Raw genomic sequence first — 17351 nt, 5'->3', positions numbered from 1 at the left:
TTAAATGACATTGTCATAGGGGCTAATTGAGTGATGTGTGCATGTATGCCTCTACTACCGTGTACTCCATTATGATGTATGACTACAATGCATCAATTTAAAAAATCACATTTCCTCCAATACCAAAACATATTGGGGCCATATTTAGGGAGTATTGTTCTCTGAGCCCAAATGTAACCAATCAATATTTACAAAAAATCATATATGGAGAAGAAAGCTTAAGGAAGTCATAATTTTTCTCTATAGTCTTAAAACTCTCAGCATTCAATCAAGAGAGAGCAAGTATTTGCAGTAGATCATGATGGCCCTTACCCCGCACTTCTGTACTATTTTCATTGAGTTTTGAGATGTGTTTTTACATGATGGCTAACATGTTTTGAGAACCAGTATAAGAAACAGTTCTATGTGATTCGGTCTATTTATGCTAAGTATATTATCTATTATATTACATGGTGTATTAGCTTTGTACCAGTGACCTCTGACTCCAGCTACCCAGGTTTAGGCCAAGCTTCGTAGGTTCAGGGCACAGTCATCCACAAAGCTGTCCTCACTTCAGACACTGTCTACAAATTGGGGTCTCCTCTAGCCACGTTTACTTGTGTCCAGCTGGCTACAAATTCAGAGATTCCCATTATCCCCTCAGGTTGATAATCTGCTATAATTATTCCTAGAACTCAGGAAAAATTTATATTTAGGATTACGGTGTTATTATAGCAGTAGAATACACATCAGGCCAGGCTTGGTGGCACACACTTGTAATCCCCATGCTTGGGAGGCAGAGACAGGAGGATTGTGCAGGTTCAAAGCCAGCCTCAGCAGGCTTAAGAGACCCTGTTTCCAAATAAAAAATATATAAAAAATAGGTCTTTGAGTATAGCCCAGAAGTAGAAGGGTTCTATCCCCAGTACCACCAAAAAAAAAAAAAAAAAAAAATACAGATCAGGACAAGCCAAACAGAGACACATGTAGGACAAGGTCTAGGGTATTCCCCAGCTAGGAGCTATTATTTTCTCTAGGAGTGTTTTAACCTTCTGCACATCAGCATGCAAAATATTCAGACTACTTCCAATCAAGAAGTCTTACTAGAAGCCGGGTGTGGTGGCGCACACTTGTAATCCCAGCATTCAGGAGGCTAAGACCGGGAGGATCACAGTTCGCGGACAGCCTCAGCTACTTAGTGAGGCCCTCTGCAACTTAGTGAGACCCTGTTTCAAAATAAAGAATAAAAAAAATAGAGGAGGGGATATAGCTTGGAGGTCAAATGCCCCAGGGTTCCATCCCCAGACCCACCAAAAAAAAAAAAAAAAGAAGTCTTACTGGAGCTTTAGTGTCCAGGATTTTGTGTGTGTGTGTGTGGGGGGGGGGGGTACTGGGGTTCCTGGAAACCCTTCTACCTCAGATCTAACTCCCAGACCTATTTTATATTTTTTTAATTTGGAAACAGGGTCTTTTAAGCCAGCGCGGCTGGCTTCAAACCTGCGTAATCCTCCTGTCTCTGCCCCCCAAGCGCGGGGATTACAAGCGTGCACCACCACGCCCAGCAGTGTCCAGGATTTTTACTGAGGTGTCATTGAGTAGGTGTAATTGATTAAATCATTGACCCAACCCAGAGGTCAGGTGGATATCATGTGGCTCAGAGCCTCAACATAGTAATCACATAATTGGTATTTCTGGATTGGCCAGTCCTTATCCTGAGTCATCTCCTTAGCATTAATGATCAGCTATACCAACAGAATGGGAGAAGATTTTTGCCAGCTACTCCTCCGACAGAGGTCTAATGTCTAGACTATACAGAGAACTCAAGAAACTCAGCATTAAGACAACAAATAACCCAATCAAAAAATGGGCAAGTGAATTAAATAGACACTTCACAAAGGAAGAAATTCAGATGGCCAATAAATGCATGAAAATATGCTCAACATAATTAACAATCAAAGAGATGCAAATCAAAACTACCCTCAGATTTCACCTAACTCCAACTAAAATGTCAAACATTCAAAACACAAACAACAAATGCTGGCGAAGATGTGGAGAAGTGGGAACTCAAACATTGTTGGTGCAATTGCAAATTAGTGCAATCACTTTGGAAAACTGTATGGAGGATCCTCAGAAGAATGGGAACAAACTTAACATTTGATTCAGCAATGCCACTTCTGGGTATCTACCCAAAAGAAAGTAAACTACCATACTGATGCATGTGTATCTATGTTCAAAGCTGCACGATTCACCATAGCCAAACTATGGAAACAGCCAAGATGTCCATCAACAGATGAATGGATTACAAAACTGAGATATGTACACAATGAAATTTTACTCAGTCATAAAGAAAAACACAATTACATCATTTACAGAGAAATGGCTGGAACTGGAGGACATTATGCTAAGCGAGATTAGTCAGTCACAAAAAAATAAATCGGATGCTTTTCCTAATATGCAAAAGCTAGAGAGAAGTGGGTCATAGGAGGAACTCTAGAAGAACAAGGAGTTTCTATAGAGGAGCAAATAAGGCATCCTAACTGAGGGGATGGAAGCGAGGAAGAGGGAAACTCTAAAGTACATGATGTACTTAAACATATCAAAGTCAATCACTAAGCCAAGCATGGGAAGGAGGGATGGGGAGGGAATAAGGCTGGAATTGGGTAAGGTCTAATGGGTGATGTGTGCATCTATGTCTCCACCATCTATTATCCTATTAAGATGTATGACTACAATGTGCCTATAAAAAATTTTTTTAAATGATCAGCTATAGTCTAGGGCCCACCATGCATATCAAAGACACTCCAGTCACTCATGAAAGGCCAAGGGTGTATAAGTTACCTCCCAGAAACAGGAGACAATAACCAGCCAAATTCTGTACTGCACAAACTCCCTGCCTGGTCTGTTTCCCTTTACTAGAAACTTAAGAGCAAATTTTGACATCTACTATTATGTTTAAATTTGTGTATGTTTACATTGTATTCTTTTTATTATCTAATGATTATTGGCCTATCCTATTCTAATTTTGTTTCTTCCTCTATGCCCATTTCTATCTTACATTGTTTTATCGCAGCTTAAAACATTAGAACAAAAATGATATAAGAAAAATAACCTCAAATACCTCAGAAATAGCACATGGCTGTACCTCTAGGAAGCAAGAGAAATCAGAGAATCTTACTTTCCAATGGAGCCTTTGGTCACTGGTATTACCTTGGGGATATTTGTTGTACTTTCTTTGGGAAGAGTGTCCCCATGGCTCCTTGGTTGAAGATTCCTAGCAGCCTCTGCTGTGCTGCTGCCTTTGGGAAGGGGCCTTAGAAGTATGCTCTTTTCTCTCATAGATATAACAAGATTCAACCATTTTTGCTAAAAGCACACTCTTCACTCAGGCTGGAGGTGTCCAGTGGGTAACTAAAAGGGTAAGAGCTTGACATCTCTGCCTTCATTTTGCATCTGTCTCGTTTGCTACCTTAAGTCTTGGGTAAAGCCAGTTATCCCCCTTCAAGGCTAAAGTTACCAAGATAAGACTAACTAAATATCATAACAGATTGTCAGTTGCCAACTTTTACAAAATCCTGTCCCAACCACTGAGTAGCGTCTAAGTCTCTAGCTATTGGCCTAAACCTGAAGGAACTAATACCATCTTGCTTTCCTGACCTGACCTTTTCTCTGAGTCATTCTTTCCTCCAGTCACCTTGGATTACAGAAAGCATAGATCTGATTGATACACATCTTGTGCTGAGTTAAAACTATGCTTCACAAGAGCTACTTTCTAATTACTGCTAAGGAGACTCTGCATAGCCACCTTGAGATAATGATCAGCTAGACCACACCATGACCAAGCCTGCTTGATGTGCATACTTTTATCCACCTTTGTCTGTGTCATCCAGGAGCTCTTGTCAGGACTCTGAAAGACAGGGCTAAGGATGCTTTATCCCCCTTATCTTCCGAATATGGCTTGTGTTGAATGCATTTCTTTACTGCCTTTCTCCTTTACTTTTCTATTTGGTTTCTGGGGCTAGCAGCCAGACCTGATTTGTTGGAAGTTCCAGGCCTAGGACTCAAATAACATAGTTACTCATATGTCCAATTATCCAGGAAATTCTATTTTAAATATGTTACTTGATATTTTCCATAAAATGCTTTAGATATCTGTAGTTAATAACATCAGCCTTGGTTTTACTTTCTTGTGTGAATACAAGCTATTTCTATTGGAATTGGCATTTAAAGCATCAGATGTTTGCTTTCCTGTATATAAATTATTACTTAAATAAACATTTTTTAAACTGCACTTTCCTGAATTGGCTGCTTTTATTATTATAATTTTCACCATAACTCACATTCTACTCTTCTACCTATGTCAGTCTGTGACTGTGTTGAGTGTCATCTGGTGTATCTGCTGCTTCATTAATGTTTCCTCTGTTTTCAGCATTTGAATAAAGATAAAGACTGTGCACTGACCCCTCTGCTACCATATCTGACATTTTATGCCAATTAGAAAAACATGCGACTTATTATTATGACTCATTGTGTAGTGGATACACTGGTGTCTCTTCTCCCAACTGTGGTTTTTATCCAAGCCTATTTTGTAATGAAATTTTTTTTCTAATTTTATCAGCTGCTTTGAGAAACTCAAAAAATATAAAAAACATATAACATCTATGACATTCACTTCATCCTCCTATTCTGTAAATCTGTGCATTGAACCTAGTATATAGCCCAACATGAAATTTTTAGAAATCATAAAGCTGATGGGCTTTGGTTTGCATATCTTTAGGGTACTTTGTGTAGATTATCTCCTAATATCATATTTTTATTCATAACTGACTTAAAATATATGCTGTAACTAATTCTAACAGATGCCAAGCTTTTCAAAGAAAGGAACAGGGAAGGGTGGAGAAAAAGAGAAGAAATAAAGAGAAAATATATTTTTCTTGACTGCCCAAGTAGTAGCTTGTATTCACTTTCTTCCTCACTAATTTTTTTTTTTTTTTTTTTTTTTTTTGTGGTACTGTGGATGGAACCCAGGGGCCTTCTACCTCCAGGCTACATTCCCAGACCTATTTTATATTTTATTTGGAAACAGGGTCTCTTAAGCCAGCTGAGGCTGGCTTCAAACCTGCACGATCCTCCTGTCTCAGCCTCCCAAGCACAGGGATTACAAGCGTGCGCCACCACGTCCGGCTTTCCTCACTAATGTTAATACCTGATCAGCAGCTGTCAACATGTTTGTTATAGAAGACAAAAGCACAGAATTTAAAGCTCATCTAGTTTTCTGTTATTATAGCAAGTAAGCAGTCAGGGGAATAAAGGTTTTAAGGGATAGTGGCAATGTGTCTGTCTTCTTTTTTGCAAATTAATACTTTATTTTAACTCTGTTTTCAAACACCTGAATTAGGATTTGGTCTAAATATTTTCTTCTAAGGTGAAAAGAGTGTTTGTTTTCATAAAATTGGTGTAGAAATTATATTCTTAAACACAGAGATGTTATAGCTGATCTGAGATTAAGTACATTTTCAGTACAATAAACATGGACTGCGGTTGCTTGGTGGTAGTAAACTGTGGAGGAGAAGAGACAACATTGTCAGTGTAGGTAATTTTCACCCTGAAATGCTGTAAGATTTAAAATTTTCAATCTTTGTCCAGTAGTTGCCAAGACTTCCATCTCTGCGATGGATATTCTCGTGTACAGGGTTTGTGGTTTTGAACCAACAAAAGACTCTCCAGTGGCTCCAGTCCAGGGCTTCTGGAAATGTGGCCTGAGTCCCTCCTTGAATGCTGAAGTTCTGTGGTGGTGAGCCACAGCCAGCATTAGGCCCAAAGGGAAGCTCCTCGGGTCACTTTCAGTCTGGTGTGGATAGCAGGGTTCCTGGCGGAGGCCTGTTAGATAAGGTCCCCAGCGGGACAGCACGAGATGGCTCCAACTGTTTAGCGATGGCTTCATCCTCCTTTTTCTGGGCTATTCCAAGCCTCACTGTGGCCGCAGGGATGTTTTCCTGTTCCATTTTGTTGATGAAATTAAGTTTAAATGAAGTAGACACTGGTAAAAGTAAAGGTATTGACCACTGGGCACCACGATGTGTGCTTGAAAGGACCTTGTATACCCAAAGGCTGCTGTCTGCAGGAGAAAGGGTGGGAAACTCAGGGACCTCGCCAGCCTGCAGCTCCAGACCATCCCGCATTGTGACTGTCTTCTACTTAGGGTCTTTTTTTTTTTTTTTTTTTGGCGAATCTGGGGATAGAACCCAGGGGCATTCAACCTCCAAGCTACTCCCCCTGCCCTATTTTTTATTTTTATTTTGAAACAGGGTCTCATTGAGTTGCGAAGGGCCTCACTAAGTAGCTGAGGCTGTCCCCAAACCGCGATCTTTCAGTCTCAGCCTCCCAAATGCTGGGATTACAAGTGTGCGCTACCACACCTGGCTTACCTACGATCTTTTAACTGCTAAAAGTAGGAGGTAGAAGCCGTTAGAAAAAGCAACTTTACTGAACAGATATTGCATACCCTTGCTTATGATACAATTAGAGGCTACAAAAAAGTGGGTGAAACAGTTTTGCCCTCAGTGAGCTTATTATCTGGTAGAGTATATTTTCAGTTGGTTGTGTAAAAATAGTAATAGCAATAAAGTTTTTCTAAAAGTTACCTATATACTTTGGAAGACTACTATTTTCTATATATCAGAGCCTGAGTCCCAGGCTGGTGAGTTATTTTGTAGTTTAAGATTTAGAGGCAGGGAGCTGAGTTGGTAGCACACACCTGTAATGCCAGTATTTAGGAAACTGAGACAAGTGGATCACAGGTTCAAGACCAACCTCAGCAACTTAGGGAGACTCTCAGCAGCCTAGCTAGACTCTATTTCAAAGCAAAAAATAAAATTGGGCTAGAGGTGTAGCTCAGAGGTAGAATGCCCTTGGGTTTAACCCCCAATACCAACAAAAGAAGGAGAAGGAGGAGGAGGAGGAGGAGGTGGTGGTGGTGGTGGTGGAGGAGGAGGAGGAGGAAGAGGAGGAGGAGGAGGAGGAGGAGATAAAATTTAGAGGCAGGATACCTAACAACCAAATGAAATGTATGAACCTGCTGTTGTCTTGGGTAGGAATTAATGAGGAACATGTAATATGTTTTACGGACAATTAAAGAAATCTAAGTATTGCCTAGGCATTGTATGCTATTTTGAAGTTACTATTAATTTTCTTATGTGTAATGATAATAACCTGTTATGTGTAGGAAAATGTCCTTCTTAGAAGAGGCATAGAGGCATACTGAAGTATTAAGGAATGAAATGTCATGATTTCTGCAATATATTTTCAAGTGGTTTGTTCAAAGGAAGTGCACAAGTGTGTGGAGGGTATGAGTGTGTGCATGTTTGCATTGACAGAGAAACTGGCAAAAAATGTTAAAAGTTTTTTATATGACATAAATGGTGTTCCTATTTTAAGAAATGAGAATTCCCTGTCAGTTTATTTTTATAAGAAAAAAAGCACTTCGTAGGATAAAGTTTACTAGTATGGATAGGAGAGAAACCTTGATATCATTGTGTGTGTGTGTGTGTGTGTGTGTGTGTGTGTGTGTGTGTGTGTGTGTGTTACTAGGTATTGAACTCCAGGTGTTCTACCTTCAAACTACACCCCCATTCCTATTTTATTCTTTATTTTGAAACAGTATCTCACTAAGCTGCTGAGGGTGTCACCAAGTTACTGATGCTATCCTGGAACCTGTGATATTCTTGTCTCAGCTCCCAAGGTACTAGAATTAGGGATGCTTCACTATGCCTAGCTCAGTTTAAAATTATTTGAATAAAAAATTTAGTATTCCTTAAACCATAACAGACAATAAATTCCTCAGAACAGTTTACATACAAGTTAGACTATTTATTTAAATAAATGTCATCTTGGTATAGGGTGCTTTCCAATTTACATCATATATAAAATATCCTAGTATAAGTACCAACCCTTTGTGAGTAAGAGATAGTCAAATGTATATAAATCCTTCTTTGAGAAGACGTGTGTGTGTGTGTGTGTGTGTGTGTGTGTGTGTGTGTGTGTTTGTGTGTTGCTGGGGATTGAACCCAGGGGCGTTCTACCTCCAAGCTACACTCCCAGTTCAATTGTTTATTCCATATTTGGAAACAGGGTCTCACTAAGTTGCCGAGGGCCTCACTAAACAGCAAAGGCTGGCCACGAACCTGGATCCTCCTGCCTCAGCCTCCCAAGTACTGGGATTATAAGCGTGTGCCACCACACCCGCTTGAGAAGGCCATTTTAATTTGCAGAAGAGCATTGAAATTTGTACTGTCTGTATTGTAAAACCTGGGGTGTAAATTTGGTTGTCATGTATTTATTAAGAATCTAGCCAGATGCAGTATTGCATGCCTGTAATTCCAGTACTGGGTCAAGAGGATTGCAAGTTCGAGACCAGCCTTGGGAATTTAGCAAGGCACTGTTGGTGAGAAGTTAAAAGGGCTGGTAGTATAGCTTGGAGTTAGAATGCCCTGAGTCAAATTCCTGTACCAAAACAATAATAACAATCTACTGTACACAATTATGTGCATAGGGCCTAAAGGAGCTCGTTGTCTATTAATAGAGGTTGTTAGGACATTTCTTTCTGAAGACCAAGCAAAGTAGATGCTAACTGAATGTTATAAACTGGCTTTTTTATTTTTAAGTATCATTTCTACAACAGTGGTCTGGGTCAGTCAGTCAGTTTAATAATTTGTAGAATTCCAGGCAAATCTGTAGAAAAAAAGCCCTAGAGAAGAGTTCTGGGCAATGCCACACTTAGCATTAGATACAGAAAAACAAAAATAGAGAAGAATGCGCAGCTCCTAAGTCATAACCAGTTGTTCTTTCCACTCACCACAAAGATGCCTTGAAAAATAAAGGACTGCAGTGGGATAAAGTGGAACAATTGTTCCAGGTCATTTAGTGGCGTAAGAAATCATAATAGGTAGTTGAAAACTACTTTTGACCCAGGCATGGTGACACAGGCTTGTAAGACCAGTATTTGGGAGGCTGAGACAGGAGGATCACAGCTCAAGGACAGCCTCAGCTACTATTTAGTGAGGCCCTTTGTAACTCAGTGAGACCCTGTTTCAAACTAAAGAATAAAAAATAGGGCTGAGGGTGTAGTTCGGAGGTAGAATACCTCTGGGTTCCATCTCCTGTACCACAAAAAAAAAAAGAAAGAAAGAAAGAAAGAAAGAAAACTACTATTGAGAATAATACACAAATTATACTATGTATTTGCTTTATCTTTAACATAGGGTTACATGTGGAAGCAGTGTAAGAGTTTTTTAAAACTTAGGTAAGAGCCAGTCATGGTAACACATGTCTGTAATCCCAGTACTTGAGAGGCTAAGACAAGAGATTGCAGGTTTAAGATCAACCTCAGCAATTTAGCAAGACTCTCAGCAACCTAGCAAGGCCCTCCCTATTTCAAAAGCAAAAAAAAAAAAAAAAAATTTAAAAAAAGGCTGGGGTGAAGCTCAGAGGTAGAGTGCTCATAGGTTTCATCCCGTTACACACATACAGAGAGAGAGAGAGAGAGAGAGAGGGAGAACGAACCGCAGGTTATAGTCAGATACAAGGCATTATAAATGGCATGCTAAAGATTGTGCATTTTAAGCCGGGCATGGTAGCTCACACTTGTAATCCCAGCTCTTGGGAGGCTGACAAGGATCACACAGCTTCGAAGCCAGCCTCAGCTACTTAGTGAGGCTCTCAGCAACTTAGTGAGACCCTGTTTCCAAATAAAGTATAAATAGGTCTGGGAGTATAACCCAGAGGTAGAATCCTGGGTTCCACCCCAAGTACCACCAAAAAAAAAAAAAAAAAAAAAAAAATTTTAAAAAGATTGTAGTCAGGCATGGTGGCGCACACTTGTAATCCTTGCGCTTGGGAGACTGAGACAGGAGGATCACACAGGTTCCAAGCCAGCCTTAGCTACTTAGTGAGGCTCTCAGCAACTTAGTGAGACCCTGTTTCCAAGTAAAGTACAAAATAGGGTTGGGAGTATAGCCCAGAGGTAGAAAGCCTCTGGTTCCACCCCCAGTACCACCAAAAAAAAAAAAAAAAGATTGTGTATTTTATTCAGTAGAAAGCACGGAGCCATACAGTCATAGAGGTGCACATTAGGAATCCCAGAAGGCTAAGGCAGGAGGATCCCAAGTTTGAGGCCAACCTCAGCAACTTAACGAGACCCAGTTTCAAAACAAAAAATCAAAAGGGTTGAGGATGTAGCTCAGTAGTAGAGCATCCCTAGGTTGAAACCCTAGAGAAGAGAATGAGAGAGAGAGGGGAAAAAAACAGGGAATTGTTAATGTGATACTTAAGATTTTATTGAGTAGTTGTTTCACTTCCAGATGCGTTGTACTCATTACATATTTATAGACTACTTTTTAAAGGTCCATTTACAATCAAATTTTGTTTTCTGTTCCTCTGGGCATACATCAGATAAACATAATTTTTCATCATAAGATAAACATACTTTTTAAATGTTATATGTCTGGAAAGCATTCCCTCTGAATTCATCTGTGTGATATCTGCTAATCTCAGTAGATCCAAATTGCAGAGGACCCAGAAATAAGAGATAAAGCATCCCTACCATATGATAATATGCCACAAAGCCTATTCAAGAAAGATGCTAGGAGCTACTCTTTTTCTAGTACCAAATATATCTGATTTAATTGTATTCTTAGAATTCAGTTATGTTTTTCTTCAGCTGTGTTTGAGAGGCCTTATAGTTTTGTTCGAGGCTAAGAGGAAGAACAAACAGGCCAAAAAAGAAAGTCTAAAGGAAGAAGCTGAAGAGCCAGTTATAGGATAAAGTGAACCCCTGGCAGTGATGAAAACCTTCATTAAATAAAACTCACCTCCAAACAACCAAAAAACCCAGTTAAAAACATGGACAACTTAGCCAGGCATGGTGGCGCACGCTTGTAATCCCAGCATTCGGGAGGCTGAAACCTGGAGGATCGCGGTTCGCGGACAGCCTCAGCTACTCAGTGAGGCCCTCTGCAACTCAGTGAGACCCAGTTTCAAAATAAAGAATAAAGACTAGGGCAGGGGGTGTAGCTCAGAGGTCAAATGCCCCTGGGTTCCATCCCCAGACCCGCAAAAAAAAAAAAAAAAAAAAAAAACATGGACAACTGAACTAGATACTTCACAAAAGAAGAAATACAGATGGCCAATAAATATATGAAAAAATGTTTAACACCATTAGTAATTAGAGAAATGCAAATCAAAAGTACCCTGAGATTTTACCTAACCCAAATTAGAATGGCAATTATTAAAAGCACAAACAACAATTGCTGAGGAGGATGCGGAGAGGTAGGAAGGAAGCCTGATACATTGCTGGTGGGATTGCAAATCCCACTTTGAAAGATAGTGTGGAGGGTCCTCAGAAGAATGGGAATGAACCTACCATATTACCCAGCTACACTACTCCTGGGTATCTACCCAAAAGAATGGAAACCAAACTATCAGAGTTTTACATGGCTATTTATGTTTATAGCTGGACAATTCATACTTGCCAAACTATGGAACCAGCCTAGGTGTCCATAAGCAAGTGGATTACAAAATTATGGGATATACGCACAATGGAATTCTATCCAGCCATAAAGAACAAAATTGTGTCATTTGCAAGGAATTGGACAGAACTTGAGATATTATGCTAAGTGAGATTAGTCACTTAAAAAGCGAAAGATCAGATGTTCTTCCTCATATGTGAAACCTAGGGAAATACTGGGACACAGGAGGGACTCCAGAGGAGGAGAAACTTTAGTGGAGTGAAGGAGGGCCCTGAGGGAGGTGGGAGGCCGGAGGAACACTTGAAGAGGGAAACACCTCAGTGGACATGGTGCACACACACAAATTTAACAAAACCACTCACTGTGTTGAGCAGAAGGTGAGGAGGGAGGAGCAGAGTGCTGTACGCATGCATACCTCTATCACCCTGAACTCCATCAAGATGTATAATTAAGTGCACCAATGTAAAAAAAAAAAGTAGCTAAACATAGATGGCCATAAAATCAAACCAAGGAAACCAGAACAGTTTAGAGTTATTTACAGTAACAAAGAGATCATAAAGGTAAGATACATTTATATTATAATACAATATAGTAGTAATTGTTCCTGGCAAGGTATTATATAAAACAGGCTAAATTGTATCTTGAATTTGGAATGCAGAGAAAATATGGAGATGTTTTGGAAGCCCTCCTATGCAAAACTTAACCTTTTAAATGCCAAATTAAAATTTCTATGATCTAGAACATCAAATTTTATAGAAACTCTCTTTTCTAATTAAACAAGACATAATTTTATTTGTGTACATTATCAATCCTGTTATCTTAATATGTTCTCAAGCATACCAAGTGCTAAGATGCTCATTTATGTCTCATTCATTTTAGTAAAGCTTCCGTGTGGGTATTTGTAGGATAAATTTAGTGCTACCCTATCTCTCCAGATCTCTATCCCCTAGATTGTTTTAAGCTCTATATCTACACATGGTACAGAGGGAACCTTCTGAGAAAAACAAAAGCAAATGTATCATAAAAATAACACCAGCTTAACATCATACAGCTATGCAGCTTTAAACTAGCCACCACAATATCTCTATAGGGAGTTAGTAGGTAGTTTCACGAGGTCCTTTTGAGCTCACATGTTGTGAAAAGCCTGTTCTGAGTCAGTTTTTGTAAGAAAGGAACTCTTAATGGAAGCCGGATGTGGTGGCACACGGTCATAATCCCAGTACTTGGGAGGCTGAGACAGGAGGATCACAGGTTTGCCAGGAGCCTGAAAAAATAGGGCTGGCAATGTAGCTCCAATTTAACTCCTGAGTTTAATTCTCATTACCACAAAAAAAAAAGGAAGGAAGGAAGGCAGTCTTACTATAATAGGTTAGGTGTGATTAATAGAAACAGAATGTTAGTAGACAGACAATGGGGAATAGCCAAGAAAAAATAAGCAAAGTATTCACATAATTGCAGTCCACATGAATCAGGATGGTAGGGATGCAAGTTGAAGCTCAACAAATGGAACAGAGAACCAGTTACAATGAACTCCATATTAATTTGTCACAATTATAGGGCTCTTATTTGCATTGATTATATCAAAATGAGAAAAGTCTAATCCAGGAGTGGTGCCACAAACAGTTTAAGTAGCTTACCATGGAGAAAGGTCTGGGAAGGACTTGAATTTGGACAGTACTAGATGTAGTGGCATGCACCTGTGGGTACTGAGACAGAAGGATCTCTAGAGTCTAGAAATTCAATTTTAGCCAGAGGGAGGGAGGGAGGGAGGGAGGGAGGGAGGGAGGGAGGGAGAGAGAGAGAGAGAGAGAGAGAGAGAGAGAGAGAGAGAGAGAGAAAGAAGGAGGAGGAGGAGGAGGAGGAGGAGGAGGAGGAGGAGGAGGAGGAAGAGGAGGTGGCGGCGGCACGGGGAGGAGGAGGAGGAGTGAATTTATCCAATGGACAAAAGGAAGATCTAGAAGAAATTAACTTGAATTGTACAGAACATAAAAGATAAAAGACAACTAGTATACTCTCTTATTGTGGTTTTAGGTAAAGCACATAATCTAGCTAAGAATCCACAGACTTTAAGGCTGTAGGAGAGTTGCTCCATAACCAAAGAATGAAAGCACAGCATGGTTTTAGTACTTGCCAGTCAGGCAGCTTCTTTATTGCCATGTCTATCCTGTGCACCTCTGCTTGACCATAGTGCCAAGTAGGCTCTCCCAAGAATAACCAGTTATATACAACTTCAGGTGCCTACATCTGGGGTTGTGCAATTCGGGCTCAACTGATAGAACTTAATTTTGGACAAAGAAAACCTTAGATGACTTAGTATCACTGTGGCTTTGATTCAAAATTCTTTGTTTTTGCTGAATCATAATCAAGAAAATGTTAAGATAAAATTTTTCTTTGGACAATATTAGAGTCTATAACTCCAATTTTGAGTTGAGAGAAATGAGCCAAAATATTGATTTGTAATGAGAGAAGCCTTGCAGGCTGAAAACAAACTGGCAGAGAAAGTACATGTTACGCCATGTTATAGGATTGAAAATAGTGTCATTATCAAGATCTTTCAGAGTTGGGAATGTTTTTATATAGTTTTATATAAGATTCATTTTAAAAAATAATTAAAACTTTCTGATATATTAGTCTTACCTGCCTTATTTTTCTTGCTTTCGTCTATCCAGTTTGCTACCAGCATAAAGCCCCGACCCTCATGAACTAAGAAAACTTCTTTTATATTTGTTCTGTGCCTGAAATTTTAAACTAGGCCTTTTGCTTTTGCTTATCAGAACTCCCGTGTATCCAATACTACAATTTCTAGAATCTCTAGTAAGCTTTCTAACCCTCAGAAACTCCTCTGTCAGACCTAACAGAGCCCCGTCCTGTAAGTTATACACATATTGTCCTGTACGTGTATGTAGCATAGCATTGGGCCAAAGATTAAAAGAATCCCAGTACATGTTTCTGTCTTCTCTCTTGCTCTCTTCTCTAGCTTCTTGCACCAAAAATTTCATCTCCTTTAAGCATTCTGAATGCCAGTAACATAGCTACTTCTCCTTTGGATTCATCCTCTCTCTGTTTAGTTTGTAAAATATCCCCCAGCAGAAAACTGGTAATGTGGTGGGGTTTTTTTCATCAAGAAGCACAGCCAAACAGATAAAATATAAAGTCATGTAACTTCTTCTTTAATAGTTTATGGTGAAAGGGTAAGTCTGGTTTTGATTATTCTATCATGGAAGAAATGAGTTCATTGGATTGATTTTTATAATCAAAAATAGCTTTGTTTTCCTTGAATTGATTAATATTTCTAGGTCTTTGGTGATACCTTTTCAGAATTGCCACATTGTATATGATAAGATTCTAGATACTATCTCATCTTATGCTGTTCTAGTAATATTTATAGAACCAGCAATAATTTTTATGGAGTTCCTATTCTGAACTCTTAAGTTATAGGAGAAGCTAGAGAGTAGTGTGCAGATGTAAAATAAGAATAGCATCGAGACATTTTTAACTTCAAAGGCTTTGTATTTCCCTTCAAAAGACAAAACAGGCAATAAATTACCACCGATGACAGGTGATAGGCAAAAAGAATTTTTATGGTCTGGGTAACAATAATATCCAACATTTAATGATCAATCTCCGATTTGAACTCTTTACATAAATTGTCTGATTTATTCCTATCAACAGTAGTACTATAATAATTTATTTTTATCTTTTAAACTGAGGCAGTTGGGGATTAAAGAAGTTAGATACAGATTATAGATGAGAGCCAGATAGCAAATCCAGATATGCTCAGTGTTTGAGTGATTTCTTAACTGTTGCACTCAGAAATAAGACTTATGTTGTATCTGGATGAACAGGTCATTTTTGCTTTTGTTTTGTTTTGGTTTTGGGTTTTGTTTTTGTTTTTTTTGTTGTTGTTGTTGTTGTTTTTTTTTTTTTGTGTGTGTGTGTGTGTTACTAGGGATGGAAACCAGGAGCATTCTACTCCTGAGCTACACCCTCAGCCATATTTTATTCTTTTTTTTATTTATTCTTATATTTTGAAACAGAGTTTCACTAAGTTGTAGAGGGCCTCCCTAAGTAGCTGAGGCTGACCTCAAACCTGGAATTCTATCTTAGCCTCCCGAGTACTGGGATTACAGGCCTGTGCCACCATGCCCTATTAGAGGTAAAGATTTTTAGGAGTAAAGGGCAAAGGGGAATAAAATTATCTCAGGGGAAGATAATGAATAGAACCACCCTGGTTAGAACAGGATATAACCAGAGCATATTTTGAATTATTTGAATTGAAGCATAACAAAATAAATATATATGAAAACAACATTTAAAAAAAGTTTCCCGAGCAGCAAAAGAAGATGGATATGATAGGAGAGAAATTTTGATCAGGGAAACCCTGTAAGAGAGTTATTTTTGGTAATTCCATAATAATCAAATAAAAACTTGACTCAGTGATGGTGTTGGAAATGCTGGGGTTAAAGAACCTACCATCTTTTGCCAGGCGTGGTGGGGCACGCTTGTAATCCCTGCGCTTGGGAGGCAGAGACAGGAGGATCGCGCAGGTCTGAAACCAGCCGCGCGCGCTGGCTTAGGAGACCCTGTTTCCAAATAAAAATGTAAAAATAGGTCTGGGAGTGTAGCCCGGAGGTAGAAGGGCTTCCAGGAACCCCAGTACCACCAAACAAACAAACAAAAAACCTACCATCTCTTTCTTAAGGAAGAGTATAAGTATAGGAGACAACTGAAAGAGATGTAAGGTAAGAGAAGATGGTAAGGCCTGTTGACTTTGAGTTCCTTACATAGAATACTAGCTGGAGTGTTCTGCAGGCGTTCCTTTGTACAGAGTTTGATGCAAAGATAAGTGGAGAAATCTGAAATACTAACAAGTTTCATATGCTTCCTTTGTGCTTTCCTCCTAGTTTCCTCCCAAACTATTTTTCATTTTTCATTCACTAGCTGAGTATTTATTAAAGATAATACCCTAAATTTGTTTCTACTTTGCAGAAAGAAATTCTGGAACAACAGCAGCAAGAACGAAATGATACCAGTTTTCGTGGCATTTGTATGTTTTGCAGTGAGGAATTCCTTGGAAACAGGTTTGCCATTATCCAACTTTAAATGTTACTGTGTTTAATTTGAAAATTCATGGAAGCATCCATAAGTATCGGTTATATAAATTAAGTTCTATGGGTTGGTCCAGGACACTTTCATTTATCATTATTATTATTTTTTTTAATATATCTGACATCAAAGATGGAGTATGATTGCCATCAACAGAGTAGGGGAATCAGTTCTTAAAATGCCAAAAATAGGTTTATTTTTAATCCATTAGAGCTTTCTAAATGAGCTGACAGGCAAGAGTATATGTCACAAACTATAGCACACATGCCTCTACATGCTAACTTGTTAACTCTTAACTCTGTGGCAGTTGTTGGTTTTTATACTTTATTTCCCCATTCTGGAGATCAAACCCAGGGCCTCATACATGCTAGCCAAGCACTCTACCACTAAGCTGCATTCCCAGCACATTATTTTCACTTTTGAATATTAAAAATGATAAAGACAGAAAAATTTTAAACTGTTAATTCTACTATCAAAAACTAACTAGTGCACTACAGTTTTGTTCTGGCACTAGTCACTGACAGCATGAGATTCTATAGGTTTTTGGGCACACTTCCCAACATGATTGCCCCCTTTTGTATGTATCTGTGTATGTATGCGTGTGCGTGCATGCGTGTGTGTGTGTGTGTGTGTGTGTGTGTGTGTGTGTTGCTGTGGATTGAACCTAGGGGCAGTCTACCTCCAAACTATGCTCCCAGCCCTATTTTATTTTTTTATTTGGAAAGAGGTTCTCACTAAGTTACT

At 39.1% G+C, this 17351-nt stretch overlaps 1 protein-coding gene across 1 annotated transcript in view; it reads left to right on the top strand.

The window, feature by feature from the left end:
* The window catches only part of ZNF277 (zinc finger protein 277), a gene marked incomplete at both ends in the record, with an annotated part of 133946 nt that overhangs the window by 85077 nt on the left and 31518 nt on the right, over positions 1-17351 (top strand). Inside the window, one exon of the mRNA XM_080701473.1 lies at positions 16491-16582. Within this exon, the coding sequence (XP_080557599.1) occupies positions 16491-16582 (92 nt within the window). The remainder of the gene's footprint in view (positions 1-16490; positions 16583-17351) is intronic.

This window comes from Muscardinus avellanarius (genome assembly GCF_963383645.1).
Source record: "Muscardinus avellanarius genome assembly, chromosome: 9".
In the NCBI taxonomy this organism is placed as follows: Eukaryota; Metazoa; Chordata; class Mammalia; order Rodentia; family Gliridae; genus Muscardinus; species Muscardinus avellanarius.
Note: the sequence above shows the minus strand (reverse complement) of the source record. Positions and strands in the feature narration are given on the sequence as shown.